The 15227-nt window shown below is 34.4% G+C and overlaps 1 protein-coding gene across 1 annotated transcript in view; it reads right to left on the minus strand.

Annotated features, from left to right (window-relative positions):
• The window catches only part of LOC129230586 (collagen alpha-1(V) chain-like), a 161085-nt gene that overhangs the window by 136812 nt on the left and 9046 nt on the right, over nt 1-15227 (minus strand). The window contains exons 2-4 of the mRNA XM_054864990.1: nt 5799-5990; nt 2940-3144; nt 467-629 (exon numbers count right to left, since the gene is read on the minus strand). Of these exons, the coding sequence (XP_054720965.1) occupies nt 467-629; nt 2940-3144; nt 5799-5990 (560 nt within the window). The remainder of the gene's footprint in view (nt 1-466; nt 630-2939; nt 3145-5798; nt 5991-15227) is intronic.

A 15227-nucleotide genomic window follows, 5' to 3' on the forward strand; every position in this document is an offset into this window, starting at 1 on the left:
TCGAACTGGTCTATAAACCTTCCCAGTACCACACTGAACAAATGGTGAAAGTTTCAGCCAAATCTGCTGGGTAGTTTCTGAAATCTTAGGGAACAAATTTACCAAACTCCATTTTTATATATATAGATACAAATGAAATCAAATTTTATTGATCATATAGATCGCACCAGAAATGTTCTGGGTAAAATCCTCTCCGAAACGAAAAAGCACCACTACTTTGTTAATCGAACCTAGTTAAAACTTGCTAATTGTAGCTGCACTTATGTGATATGTTTATGAAATAATCACTTCTCTACTTGTATATGATGTTTTTGAGCCTCAACAACTCTTGCCATGCACAGATCTTTTTCCGTCTGTGCCATCAAATTAGAGCATACAGAGCATAAAAGAAGTTTTTCGGCTTAATATTTTCAGAATTTCTAACTTACTCGATCATAAAGATAGCAAAATATTTCGTATGACATACCTCATAATAGACGCCATCTACAAGTTGCTGTCCGATGAGAACGATTCCAGTGGTGTCGATGTAGGAGTCGTCACTGCGACCTAACTGCTCAGTCAACTGTTGACCACATTCATTGAGAAGAGTGACCGAGTTACCCTTGATGCTCAGGGCTATCCTGTGCCACCTATACAATAGAAAGAATTATTCATTCCAAGTTTCAAAAATGTGAATTTGAATTAACGGGAAAAAAATCCTGGATTAATGGATTCAAGAAATATTAATTACGATTTTTTTTAATGATTGTAATGATGGCAAAGGGTGTAGTGGTTAGACGCTGTTTTTTGGTCGGTAGTGGTTGGCCAACAGAGTGGTGTAATGGTTAGATGCTGATCTCTTATGCCTAAAGGAGCAGGTTTGATCCAAGCTCCAGTCAATGGACTTGTAAGCTGCGAACAATCGACAGCGTCTATGTCATATGACTATGCGGCATATAAAATATCCCTGGTGTATTTGTTTGGCATGGAGTGCTTTTGGCAAAATCAATATCCCAGTGAAGTTTTGCATCGAATATACCCCAGGTCCCTCCATCCGGTGGGGAAACTGGTAATCAAAATTCTCGTGGTAATGGCATCCGCAGATAATGGGGCTACATGAAAGAATGGATGCTACATCAGGGGATCACGCTAGGTTCACAAAAGGTAGTGCCTCTAACACTGCCCCATTATAAAGAGAAGAAAAACAATGGTGAAGATTTTTTTTTTAAATTGATTTATCTAAGTAACAAACATATTAAAGGAATTCATTAAACTTAATATGTTAAAAAAACTGAAGTTTTCATTAGTTTGGTATACAATAATTAGCATGTCTTAAGAATAAATAATCTCGAAAGAGTCGAAAATGATTTGTTTTAATTTTGTAATAAGTTACCGCCCTAAGCCAGGGCTAAGGCAGGAACACTTAAATACACCGCCAGCTCAGGCATTCCATCCGAGGACTGCAGTTTCGTGCTTTCACGAAACTGCAGTCATGGGATGGAATGCCTGAGCTGGCGGTGTATTTAAGTTATTTGTTTTAATTTGAAAATTGCCTGTCTGTGTTTAAACTATTTGAAATAAAAACATTATTCCACTAGATTCAGTTAGATAAAACCTTTTTTTTAATTTTCAAGTTTTGGAGAGAAAAAATGTGCAAGCACTCTGCTATAAAGTTTGCTAACTTTTTTTAATAAATGGAAATTAGATGACGGATTTTCAGCAAGATTTTCTTTCACTGTCACTAATTGGTGAACGGTAAATTTATGGATAGCGAGATTAGAATCGACTCCTTTCGAAAGCTTTATTTTCAAAAGGGTTCTTTTTACCGTCATTAACGGTGGACGATAAGTTGATGGATACCAAAATCATAAACAGGTCCTTTTCGGAGACAGATTTTTTGAGGAGTTTCGTTTTTACTGTCAATATTTGATGGACGGTAAGTTGGTGGGTACTGTTCCCAAACACGTTTTTTTCCCAAGGGAAAATTTTCGAAGATATTACTTTTACCGTCATTATTAGCTATCGGTAAATTACTGGACATTAATTACAAACAGGCTCCTTTAGCGTACTGAACTTTTGCGAAGATTATTTTTCACCGTAATCAATTACAGGACGGTAAATTGGTGGGTATCGTATAATGACTAGCAGTCTCCTTTACTGAATGCGACAGCAGTTCCCACCATTGAAAAGAGATAAAATGGAGGAAGTGAAGATTTTCATACGTGAAGCAAAGATCCTGAGTCACGTGACATATTTCAAAGAGAAGCATTGGAAGAAATCCTGTTTCTTTCGCTAGTCTTACGCATAGTGTGTGTCAACCATTCGCCGTTGTTGAATCACTTGACTTGGTGCCTTTGTATAACCTCTCGCCAAGCCAATGATTGGATTTGCTCCACCATTTCCTTACTTCTGCTCTAAAGTTCCCCCACCTAAAAAAATCCCCAACCGTTCAGGTGAACTAAGATGACCCGTACTCAACCTCTCTGGTATATATCCTTGGAAAGAACGATCCATCTCTCTCGTGGTAAATGGCCATCCTAAGTTTTAACGCAAAACTATAGAGAGTTGGGGAGGTAAAAATAACAGTTCAGGTCCATGCAACAATTGAAAAATCGTGTTTTGCTGCATACCCTCCATCTGAAGTGGAAATTATATTAATCAATTACATGACATTTTTTCTTATATAAGGTAAACACACCAGATGTGGCCAGTGCTTCAGTAGTGGCCACTTCAAGGTTTATATTTGAAAAAAAAAGAAGGATTCCAGGTCTCCCAATAAAATCAAAAGTGCTTCAAACTTGCACGAGGTATTATCTCCTGATACTTTTAAATTTATTGGGAAACCTGAAATCCTATTTTTTCACATATAAACCTTGAAATGGCCACTACTGAAGCACTACTAAACACTAGCCACTACTGGTGTGTTTACCTTATTTTGTACTTATTTGTATAATACTCACTTCCCGTCGTTGACAGTAACTGGAAAAGAAACTTGGGCCAGAGCTTGTAAATCAGCACTTTGCCTGCACTGGAAAGTGACATTGTCGCCTATGCCTAGAGCCACCTGCTCCTGTCCCACATTGTTGTAGATGGTGAAGAGGAAAGCTTCGCTACCTTGTTCAGGACGGACGGTCGCCAGGATGGAGAAGTCATGTGGGAAGGGACCTTTAATGAAATAGTAACTCATACTTATCATCTCGGTATAAAATGACGTCCAAAAGACGTCAAAGGTACAACGACGTGTTAAATGAATGACTTCTCCAACACATTGTATGTCACAAGTTTAAACTCAATTTCAGTAAGGCTTCGTTACTCTCAGCCTGTGGTGCTCGACCTTTTTCTGGCCAGAAGGCAGCACCTCATATTAAAACCATTTCCGCGAAAAGAACACAATAAAATTTCTATTCTCTAATTGTTCGGAGTTTTTCCCCCTTTTTCTTTTTTTTGCTTCACTGTCGTGCCCCCCCCCCCCTCCACCCAAGGCCCGGCCCCCTAGTTTCCGAATAGACTGACATGGCCTCTCGTCGAGCCTGATCACTCGGAAGTAGTAAGTGTAATAAATAGAATTAAAATGAAAAGAATTACCATAAAACTAATATTTTTTACCCATAGAGCATGTACGTTACAGTCATTTGAAAAGTTGAAAGAGTTGATTCAACCGACGAGATAAATAAAAAGATAATGGGATCTCATTGAATTGTGTTACATCTAACTTACTGTGCAATATTTTAATGCGAAACCTTACTCGAATTTGCGCATGCGTCAGGTCTCTTCGGATTTTATCGAAACAGGGGTGATAGCAAGAAGGAAATTACGAGCATCGGGAAGTGCGCTTCCTTAAACCATCACCCTTTTTTCAATTGGAACCGTTCGCAGCTGCTGGTCGCGGAGTTCGAGAACAGACAGTACATCCACTCTTTCAAATCCTCTCCCTCCTTAAATATTCTATTGTTATAACAGGTTTGAGTTTTAAAAAAAATACTTTAAGGCACTGACAAACCACAATTAAAAACCATGATGAATGTGGAAGAGTTTAATGTTTCACTCAAATTTGCACCAAAATTTATATTCTAGTTGCACGTGGTCGGAAAACAACTTCGAAATTAATTTTTACAGTTAGATATCATGAATTCTATCTACATGCACATAAAGTGCAAAATGCAGAAGCTGAAGCTCCCGTCAGCACATACAAATCAAACACCACTTTTTCCTCCCCTGGTGAGTTATTGACAACTTTCATTCTTCAACAAAAATAACTAATTCAAGACATACGGCAAAAAATCTCCCCGTTTCGTAAAAGACGGTATTCGTTAAAACTGTAACAAACTACAGTATTCAGATAAATGATGTAGTGGTTTGGTGTTGGTTTCTTACGACTTCCGACACGGATTCAAACCCAGCTAAAGTCAGTGGGTTTTCAAGATGGAGAAAATTGCCGACATCAACTTCATGTAACTACGCGGATGTTGAAGGTCTCTTGAATGTCTTTAAACTCTGACGTTCTTTGCTGTTATATCCCTGGTGTAATTTCGCATCGTAAGAGCACAGTTGCCAATATCTGGTAGAAAATTAAGTTTCAGAATTCTCAAAATGGTAATGGAAATTTGCCGATATTGATGACAGATGAAAGAATGGATGCCAGTCTTGAGGAGTGTACTAGGTGGGAAAATGGCAAAACACTCCTATTAGAAAAAAAAATCTTTTCAACAATCTAGCAGTAAACGTCAAACTGTACTGATCAGTGATTTAGCACTTTTCAGTTTCCGAAATTCGCAAAAAAAGAACGACAAGGTTTGAAAACAGTAGGTTCAAATTCTTGTGTGGTTATTAATTCTAAAAATATTGTTTGAAAAATATGGAAAAGAAGCTTGGAAAGTCCTGATAAAAAAATCTGGAGATATATTATTAGTTGTTGTTGTTAAGGTGTTCTTAGTAAACACTAAGTAAAGATTGAACGCCATTTTGCTTTGAGTGGTTAGGCTTCTTTATTTAATTTATATACCAGACAACACAAGAGAGATTTAAAACACAAAGAAAAGGAAATGACACCCAGAGAACCGGTAGGAATGGAACCCACGACCAATGACTTCCGAAGAGGAGCTTCTATCATAAAGCTACGGTTGACCAATATAATAGTGATAAATTATCTTATTTACGGGTTTTTTTTTTTTTTTTTTTTTTTTTTTTTTTTTTTTGAGGCAAAAGTAGTGGAGAGTTGTTGATATTAATCAGCTATTTATATATTTCATTTTGAAAAGTTATACAATGTATGTAAACTTTCTAAATACATAATTTAGGCCACAACTAATCACCCAACAGTAAAGTTTTTATCATGAGTAGTCACGAAATAGGAAGACAGATTTAGAATTTCAAAGTCGCAACAGGGTTTTATAGTAACAGTTTTTTTTTTTCCTGTTTTATGTAAAGAGACTGAAAATTCTAGTCAGAAATAAAATTCTCATTCTCTTGAAAGTCATGACAAATTTGGACAGTTTGAGTTTTGAACTGAAAAGTGTACAATCGGCAGCCTTTTTTCCAAATATTCATAAAATAAAGGGTTAGCTTGGTCGAAACTCAACACAAAAGTTGAACTGTAGTGAAAACATTGGCCACTTTCGACGATGGGAGAAATGAAAATCGACAGCCTATTTCAAAGAAATTCAGAAAATAAAGGGTTAACTTCCCGGAAAATCATCAGAAAATTTAGTTCAAAATTGATGAGATATTTTTCCCATTTGAAGGGCTATAAAAAAGATAATATGCATCAGATTCCAGAAGATTTTCTTAAACTTTGCTACACAAAAACAAAAATAACTTACCTGTGAAAAGCTGCGAAGTCGTCACCGTGAGAACAGCTGTCTGAGTGACCTTGTAGGCAATGTCTGGGACCCCGTAAATTGGATCACCATTGTCATCTAAGTTGACTGCGCGGTTGTCGCAAATACCGGTGACTTGGCTGACACCGAGCGGCTCTTGTCCTATTTGCACCGCTTGTAATAGATCTATCGAACCTAAAGGTAGGAAGGCAGATTTAGTATACCACAAAGTCGTTGATCCTTATTACCATGTTAAGACATTAGTAAGGATTTCTTGTGGAGCAGGTCTCTCGTGTATGAGTAGAGTATTTCGATTGGAATGTCCTGCACTTGACAACAAAACTAAATTCATTGTGTAAAATTTGCATAAATACCAAATTTAGTTGCATTCTGACCATTTTATTAGAAAATGCTCACAAAAAGAATATCATTACTTTTAACATGATGAAAGTTCATGAACCTGCACCAAGGAGGTAAGGGGAAATAAGACTCTTAAACCTTGCAGAAATGGGTAAAAAAAAAAACTGTCGAATTCGGTACATTATAACCCTGAAAGAATACATTTAAGATTTTTCTTTTTTAGAAAAATGTATGTTCTTTCTTGTACTGCACGTATTTTATTTTAAACCCAAATATTGAAAACTGTTTACAAAAGTGAGTTCGCACCTTGGCAAGAAAAGTGACACAACTCAAAAAAAAAAAAAAAAACGGCAATGGAGAAAATTAAGGTTTTATGCAATAAGAGTTTTAAGAGATTTAGTCTTGAATATTGCAATACTTGCAAAAAAAAAAAAAAAAGTAGTAAGTGGTGTTTATTGATTAGTGTTTGTTGTCCAAATGAATAATGCATCTTTAAAGTTCGAAAATGTTCTATCTAAAGTATGAAAATTTAATAATGTGTCACTATTGGTTTTTTCGTTTTTACGCCACCATGCACCAGGTATGAAAGCTAACTTTGTCGTAGTTTCTGTGGTAAGAAAGAGTATTAAATTTATGTTTTAAATCAATAGTCAATACATTTTCCCCAAATTTCGAGTTGTGTCACTTTTTTTGCCAAGGTGCGAATTATTGATATGTGCAAAAATGTTTGATAGAAATTGCATTAGTCACCTTGCGCGCATTATTACAGAAAAAATATTAGTCACAACAGAATATTTTTGTTTATATCTAAATACAGTTAGAGTCTCGAAAATTCGAGGTAATTGGGGCTCACCTCACCTCGGATTAATGAAAACTCGGGTTATCCGGAAAACTTTTACAAATTAAAAATTTACACTATTCGGACAATATAAAGAGGAGCATTTTTTACATCCTTGTATAAAGAAAAGGACTTATTGTCTTCATGAAAAATGTTTCACTCAAATTTCCCATTTAATTGCATCTAAACGAATTTTGACTTTAGTTTTTCTCGATATTCATACATATTTATTTGTGCAAGACAAGCAAAACATACATTTTGTTTTTTCTGAACTCATTTCGATGGGTTTTGTCATGGCGTCTGTATCAATGTGTGTGTCCGTGCGTATTTATGTACAGTGCTGGCCAAATTATTAGAATAACGAGTTTTTTATGAACACTATATGTACTAAAATACTATTTATTTCACTGTTAAAGTACAGTACATACTGTACACTGATTATTACATTATTTTAGCATAATTTAATGTTTTCAGGTGGCAGCACTGTCTGTTTGTTTATGTTCTTTGTTTATCCACCTACCAGGAACATAACCTCAATCAGCTTAAACAGTTCACTAGTTCTTCTCATGAATGTGTGGTGTTATATTTAAAGTTAGTTTTGTTTAATTAGTGAGTATGTGTATATGAGTATATATAATAGTGAGTACAAACAATTTTTTACCTCCTTTTTTAAAAAGTTAAGAAAGGGAACAAACCTTGTGAAAAGTAAACCACAAAGACTTAAAATGCTCATCAAAAACAAGGGAATGCATACTAAATATTAGATAATTATTTCACTGTTCGTTAATGTGCCTTTAGTTACGTAATCAATAAAGAATTTGCTTTTAAAACAGTCTTAGTCTAATAATTTGGCCAGCACTGTATCTCGGATTACACAAAATCGGTTAGTTGTTGGAAGGTTTAAATTAATTTCTTATATGCAACTCATGCGGCGTCAAGTTGTGAACCTCTTTTCTTGATACGGAACAGTCCTTCTTCAGTGGGATATTCCTAAAGGACTGTTAACATGTTCTTTTGTGGCAAATCAATATCAATTTTACGTTTCAAGTTGTCATCTTCAAGTCATCTCTTAATCCATATCTTGTAGTCAATGAATATTTCGTGCCACTAAAGGAGTGTTGTTGAAACCAACCTCTCAATGTTTTTTTTTATTATTATTATTTATTTACTGTACGTAGTTAATAATTTTTACAGTAACAAAAGATTTCTATTTTCAGATTTTAATGAAAATCATTTTTTTTTAGCTGCTGAAGAATTAATTAAAATTATAAATGAAGTACCCTCGGATTAAGCGGAACCTCGAACTTTCGAGACCGGATTTTTGAGACTCTAATTCTAACTGTTAGTTTAATACTGAACCAGGTTTTTTTTTAACATTTGTGTGTAATTTCTATTTTTTATGATAATTTAAGTTAAAGCGTCCAAGCATGATCAAAATTTCATCATTTTTATACCCTGCATAATTTTTCAGGTAAGAAATTGTACACAAATTGAGGTTTACTTTGTGAAACAAAGCATTATACATGGTCAGCATAAATTCCATGTAAAAATATTTCTTAGTTTTTAAGTTATTAGCGCGTAATGTCAAAAAAAAAAAAAAAAAAAATACTCACACATTTTGAGAAATACGGCTTTTAAATTATTGTTTTACGGTAAATTACATAAATTATCTGATACGTTTCTTCTCATAGTTTTATTAATTACAGGAACGCTTCAGAGCAGTTTGTTTTAAATGATTCAGGAATGACTGGAGAACAATATGTATATACTTTTTCCGAAAACTGAAAATTTTCGAGGTTCATAGTCGAGTGTCCCCTCGAGCTTACTTTATTCCAGTGAGTAGCTAGCATTTGGTTGCATCTAGTACGGATATTGATGGTTTCACTCCATAAAAACGGTTAAAGCAAAAAAAAAAAGTATTAAGAGTGAAGCAAGGATTTTAATTCTTTAGCTTAGATGATTTGTTATCAATTGTTTTTTTTGGGGGGGGGGGGAATTTTTATTTAAATTAAATTAGAAAAATGTTGTTTGATTGAAAAATTCCCAAGTGTGCAAATCATGCTATATTAAATTATATTATTATCGATGAAGCATTATAAACATAAGTAACATAGCAGTCAAAAACTTTGTACAATGAAATAAGTAAAAGTACGGCTACGTGTAACGTACAAATAAAAGCTAGTAAAAAAAATTTAAAAAACTCTGAAAACAGCTGCACCGAGGTTATATAAGCAAATCCCTTCATCAGTGCATAAAAGAAAAAAGGTTTACATAAGCCTGACAGTGGATAAGTGAAGCAATTATTTACAAAAAATTATCCAAATAAGTGGGAAATAAACAACTATCTGTAGACAAATAAAAACTAAGGTAAACTAACATCTATAAAACGACTGATGAATAAAAGTCTTTGAATGGTACTTGCTTTCACTTTTAGCGTTTTAGAATGGGATCGTTTCCAAAATTTTAAAAGTATTTTTTTCGGAAAGAGCATGCTTAAAAACATAGAATCTGATCATTTTTTTAAATAATTTCTTTAAGTTTAATATTTTTTAAAAAAATACTTAAATCGCTGCTCTTTCATCGTTTAACGCTTCTGCAGATGACATCCCAAATGATGAAATGCCATTCAGTGTTGCCATTCAAGGCTCAAAATATTTAATTCGCACCTTTACTCACGTGTACTGGCAATGATATGGTTGGTAGCAAGCGCAGAGTGCAATTTTAATTCGCTGCTTGATTATCATAACGTGGAAACGTAGTAGGAAGATGCGGCAAAGTGTATTATTTTTGACGTCATCAAGACCACGCCTTGTTTGAAAAATCGTACATTAAAAAAATTAATTTAAAAATTAAAACTTTTGGGAAAATGAAAGTATTTTCTGGGCCCATGTTATTATTATTATTATTATTATTATTATTATTATTATTATTATTATTGATCATTCTATCCATTTCAATGACTAAAAGTAGTACTTTTGACTGAAGTAAACCACCCCATTCACCGATTTTGGCTTGAAAACAGATCATTGCTTAGTAATTGGAATAAAAATATCAATTTTGGAGTGCATAGTTCCATCAGAAAATATTATTTTTTATTTATTTATTTATTTTATTTTATTTTATTTATTTATTTATTTATTTATTTATTTATTTGAAGTGTTTGTATTGCTCTAGCACCAGCACTTGCGACAAGCCTGCTACTGCAACATTTACTGCTTAATAATTTTTTCAAGTTTGATGCTATACTGCTTGGAGTATACAGAGGGTTTGCGAAACATTTCAATTTTCTTTGTTTATGTGACAGTAGAGGCCCAAAAACAGAAAAAGGAACAGTACTGTTTGAAGTAAATCAAATGTCAAATACGACCCTCTTCTTCTACATGGAAATGCGGTTTTCTCTTCCTTACACATAAAACTTGCTTTGATTAAAAACTTTCTTAAGGGAATTGGATAAAAATGGTAAAGGTATTTTGTATTTGATTTTTTTTCATAACTAGTTATGCTAAGTTAAAAGAATGCATTTTTTAAGTCTCCAAATAAAGGAACTTATGAAAAACAATAAATGGGATGAAATTCTTTCTAAGAAAGAAGTAGCAGCTAGGTCCTCTCAAAAAATTCTAGTTTTATCATCGATAAATATGCATTTTTTAGTTATTTATCAATCACAAAACTAAGAATACTGTAGTGAAAGACTTGTTACAAAATATGAAACGATCAGCTTGTCATCATCCCCCTCCTCCCCCTACCAATACTGATATGTTGGGCAAAGAACATGGCGAACGTTTTCACCGGGATCATTAAACGAATAGAAGAGCGTCACTAAGGAAGAAATAAGCCTAAATAAATATTGATGGATTCCTGTCGGTTTGCAGTTCAAGAAACTTTTACAATTTACAAAAGGAAAATTTAATTTTTTTATTAATTTTCTATTTTGTAAAGTTCTGCTCAACACGTAAACCTGCACTATTTGTGTTCCCAATATATGTAATTGTATTTAGATTCAAAATTCAGGTAAATATACATGTTTATATTTGACGTGAAATTTTCAACTTTTGTCCATCCATGAAAACTAAATTTATCGTAACTTAATGAATTCGTTGTATACAACGATGTCCCCCAGCGTTCAACCTGCAAAACCTCTAATTTCACAACCAAAATTATTAGATGCCTACTTCCAATTGAAAATATGGTCAAAATAAAGCAGAGTTAAAATATTGAAAGTTTGAAGCAAAAAGAAAACTAGTGAAAAAATACGAAGTCTAACTTTTTGTACTCTCTACCTCTACTAATAATAAAGCTGAAAGTCTCTCTGTCTGGATATCTGGATATCCGGAGGATGTTTGGATGTCGGGATCTCTGTGTCGCGCGTAGCTCCTAGACCGTTCGGCCGATTTTCATGAAATTTGGCACAAAGTTAGTTTATAGCATGATGCGTGCTATACTATGGGGGGTGTACCTCGAAGCGATTTTTCAAAAAGTCAATATGGTTCTTTTTCTATTTCAATTTTAAGAACAAAAATATCATAAATGGACGAGTAAATTACGAAATTTTCATAACGTGAAACTGTAACATGGGCACAAGCCAATTGGCGAGTTACGAAATTATCATAACGTGGAACCGTAACATGGGTACAAGCCAATTGGCGAAAAAATTCACCAAGATCTTTTAATTTTTATATTACGGGCAAAGCTGTGCGGGTACTACTAGTGTATAGTAAAGGAGACTACTGTTCACGCTATTTACTCGCATAAAAATGCAGGTCAAGTTTCAGCTCTGTGTTTTTGTAGCGATCAATTTCGTTAACTGGATTTGTCCTGCTTAATTAGTAGAAATTAGCTATTAGCAATATTTCTTTCAATCTTGAAGCAGCAATACCAAGCATCATAACAATGAATTCATCAAGAACCAAAGAAACATGCTTTCCCATTAAACCAAAACTATTTTTTGCATAATATTAACTAGCTTTCTCATTTACCTTAGGCACTGTTTAACGAACAAACATTTTTAACGATTGAAACCCAATTATTTAAAAATAATACATATATCTCCAATGGCAGGAGAAAACTACTACTTAAGGGTCGTTTACAAATGATATCATGCTTTTAGGGGGAGAGATGCTCGGAAGATGTGACATTTGTGATAGCGGGAGGCTAGCGAAGAGTGTGACATCATACATTTCGACCAAAATAAAAACATTTTTTATGACAATTTGTGCATGCAATTTAGCGTGACACGTGGCAAGGTAAGGGTAGGTGCTAACAAGGCCGTATCCAGAATTTTTTTTCGGGAGGGGGCCCGGATTCGCACATTGCTCTAACACACACACACAGATGTACTTTTATGTAGACACACATAAACAATAAAAATATTTAACATGGAAGATGTTTTCTTGTCTCGATGTTTAATGTTTTTCACTGTTTGCTATTTGTTTTTTTTTTTTTTTTGTTTTGTTTTGTTTTTTTCCCACCTTGTAGTGGTAAGGATAACAGAAGAGTGGTCCTTTAAGTGGGATGTAGAACATCCACAATTTTAGGGGGTCCGGGGGGGGGGGAATTTTGAAAAATAGAACCTGTATTTTGAGCAGGACTGTGGAGTCGGAGCCTCAGTCGAAGAATCGGAGTCGAACTGATTTTGAGGTAAAAGAGTCGGAGTCGGAGTCGTTCAAAAACATGCCGACTCCGTTTTTTTTTTTTAATTTTCACTGACTCTCTTTGTATTTTTTAAAAAACTGACTACCAATTAATTTGATATTTGATTACATGTATAAGGACCTACTAATAATAAAATCACTGCCATTGTGGCAACCAGCTGGCTTGATTGTTTATCGAACTTTCTGTAAGACCTACCTACGCCGTCTCCTAGTTTGCTTATTTTTTTAACTTTATTTAACTGATAGCAACTGCCAGCAAACAGTTTTGTTGTCTAACATTTTCTAAGTAATCATTTTCAAATAAAAATAATAATGTATTTTTTACCTCGATCTCAGAAATAAAATAGTTAAAGGAAGGTATGTATCGCTTGAGCAAGTCAGGAAACTTCTGAGAGAGTTTGGTGAAATAAGTGTTGGCACTAAAGCACAAATCCGAAAGATCCAATAAAATATAATTTTTTTTTTTTTTAACCTAAAGACTTTATACAAGACAGCTTGTTTATCACTAAAATTTTCATATTAAGGTTAATTCTAGAGCTGTCAATAAAATTAAAATTAAAAATTGAGCCAAGAAATGTATGTAAAGTAAAAGCTATTCGTACAAAGCTGTATACCGCCTTATTTTGTGTAAAATTTGCTCCAGACGTACCCGACCTCTCCCCGCAATATAGTGCAATATTTTCGTTGAAATTTTTAAGATGAAGTTTAAGGTTTATTATTGGGGAAATTTTTCAGAATTAAAGTATTTTAATTTTTATAAACACTAAAATTAAGTTGAGGTGTCACCCGGGGGAGACGGGACCGCTCCCCCCTTAAGATTTTTTTTTTTTTGACATAGCAAAAAGTTTGTTTTTCTCTCAAGTTACAGCTTTCAAAAATTGAAAGCACAGGATTTGTTCCTAAACAGTAAATGGGAGCAAATTATTTCTTTTCAATTTTTTTAATGGGATTTTAAAGTAATCTCACTTTAGAAATAGAAACTATTGGATAATTTGATTTTCAAATTGAATTTCAAACATTGTATGCGTCTTAAGTTTGCAATAAAATACAACGCGAAAATTTCATAAAAAGGAATTAATATTTCAATCTCTGTTTAGGGTTTTTTTCCCCTATCCCATGCGAGGGGGATTTGAAAAAATAAATAAATAAATAAAGGCGGAGTCGCAGTCGGACGTTTCAAAATTCAGGTGTCAGAGTCGGAGTCGGGTCATTTTTCTTCCGACTCCGCAGTCCTGATTGTGAGGCCTTATAGGGGTAATTGAGACTACAAAAATATGAAGAAAATTTTTTTTCATTCAATCACAAGTAGTGCAGAAAATGAAATAAGAGTAGAGTAAGTGCTATATTTTTTTCTCGTGCTTAAGATATTAACAGTATGCATTAGACGTAAGATAAAAACAAGCAATAACAAAAGAACTTCGAAAATACTGAATTCGGTATTAAATAAATAGCAAGACATGGAACATATCAGTCACAAAAAATTATCTTGAAAAATATGCTTCAAAAATGCGAGAATCATAATTTTTGCATTTTTTACGCAACATGTATCGAGAACAAGGAGCTGAATTTGGCACATCTTGGTAACCAAATACTAGCCTAATCGGAAACTAGGGATCAGGCCCTTGGGGAGTCCCCGGCTCGAAATCGGTGCATGTAAGTTTTATAAGAGTTTTAGTGGAGGAGGGCAAGTTAACCAAACTGACAGGGGGGGGCTGCCTTATCCCTGGACGGCCCTGAATTGAATTGGGAAAGAGAGCAGAAAGTTCTGATAAGGGTCTAAATTTCAAGTATGCTTTTCAGCTAATGAAAACTAGAATTACTTTTTCTGCATTTCTTCAAATTTTCACTCGTTTAATAATTACAAAATTAAGAATAAAAACTCAGTTATTTTCCTTTTCTGACATTAGAAAGTAAAAAAAAAAAAATTTCCTCTGTTTCACAGTACAAAACATTTCGGGTTTCCCATCGCCCCCCCCCCCCCTCCTTCCTCTGGATACGGCCCTGGGTACTAAGATAAAAAGGAGGGAGGTAAAAATAGTTTTAAAAAAGTCATTTATGAACAATCTCTTATTTTACATGAAATACAGCACCAGCTCAGTCAATTCCAGCCGAGGACTGCAGTTTCGTGCTTATTAGCACTCATCAGCCCGGCATAGGAGTGACTAAGCTGAAGTTGGAAATAGGGCTCGACCGATGGCATTTTTTGGCCGATGGGCCGATGCCGATTGTTGGCCGATTGTTCAAAGATGGCCGATGGCCGATGGCCGATTATTTTCCTCAAAATGGCCGATTGCCGATGGCCGATGGCCGATGCCGTTGGCCGATGGCAAAAAAAAAAATCAAACAGAAATAAATTGATAAAATTGTCAGGGATTTAAAGCATCATTGATTCATTTCACTTTACTTCCTTTCTACGAATAAGGAATTGTAATCGCAAAAAAAAAATCAGATTTTGACCTAAATTTCTATTTTACGATCACCCAATTTAAACTTCACGAGTTTTTTCGGCACATCTGTACAGGGCATATGTACCTAAGAACATGTAGATGACCGAAATATCCATTTTGAACGCCTCCTCAGCTA

The sequence above is a fragment of the Uloborus diversus genome, chromosome 9 (genome assembly GCF_026930045.1).
Source record: "Uloborus diversus isolate 005 chromosome 9, Udiv.v.3.1, whole genome shotgun sequence".
NCBI classification, from domain to species: Eukaryota; Metazoa; Arthropoda; class Arachnida; order Araneae; family Uloboridae; genus Uloborus; species Uloborus diversus.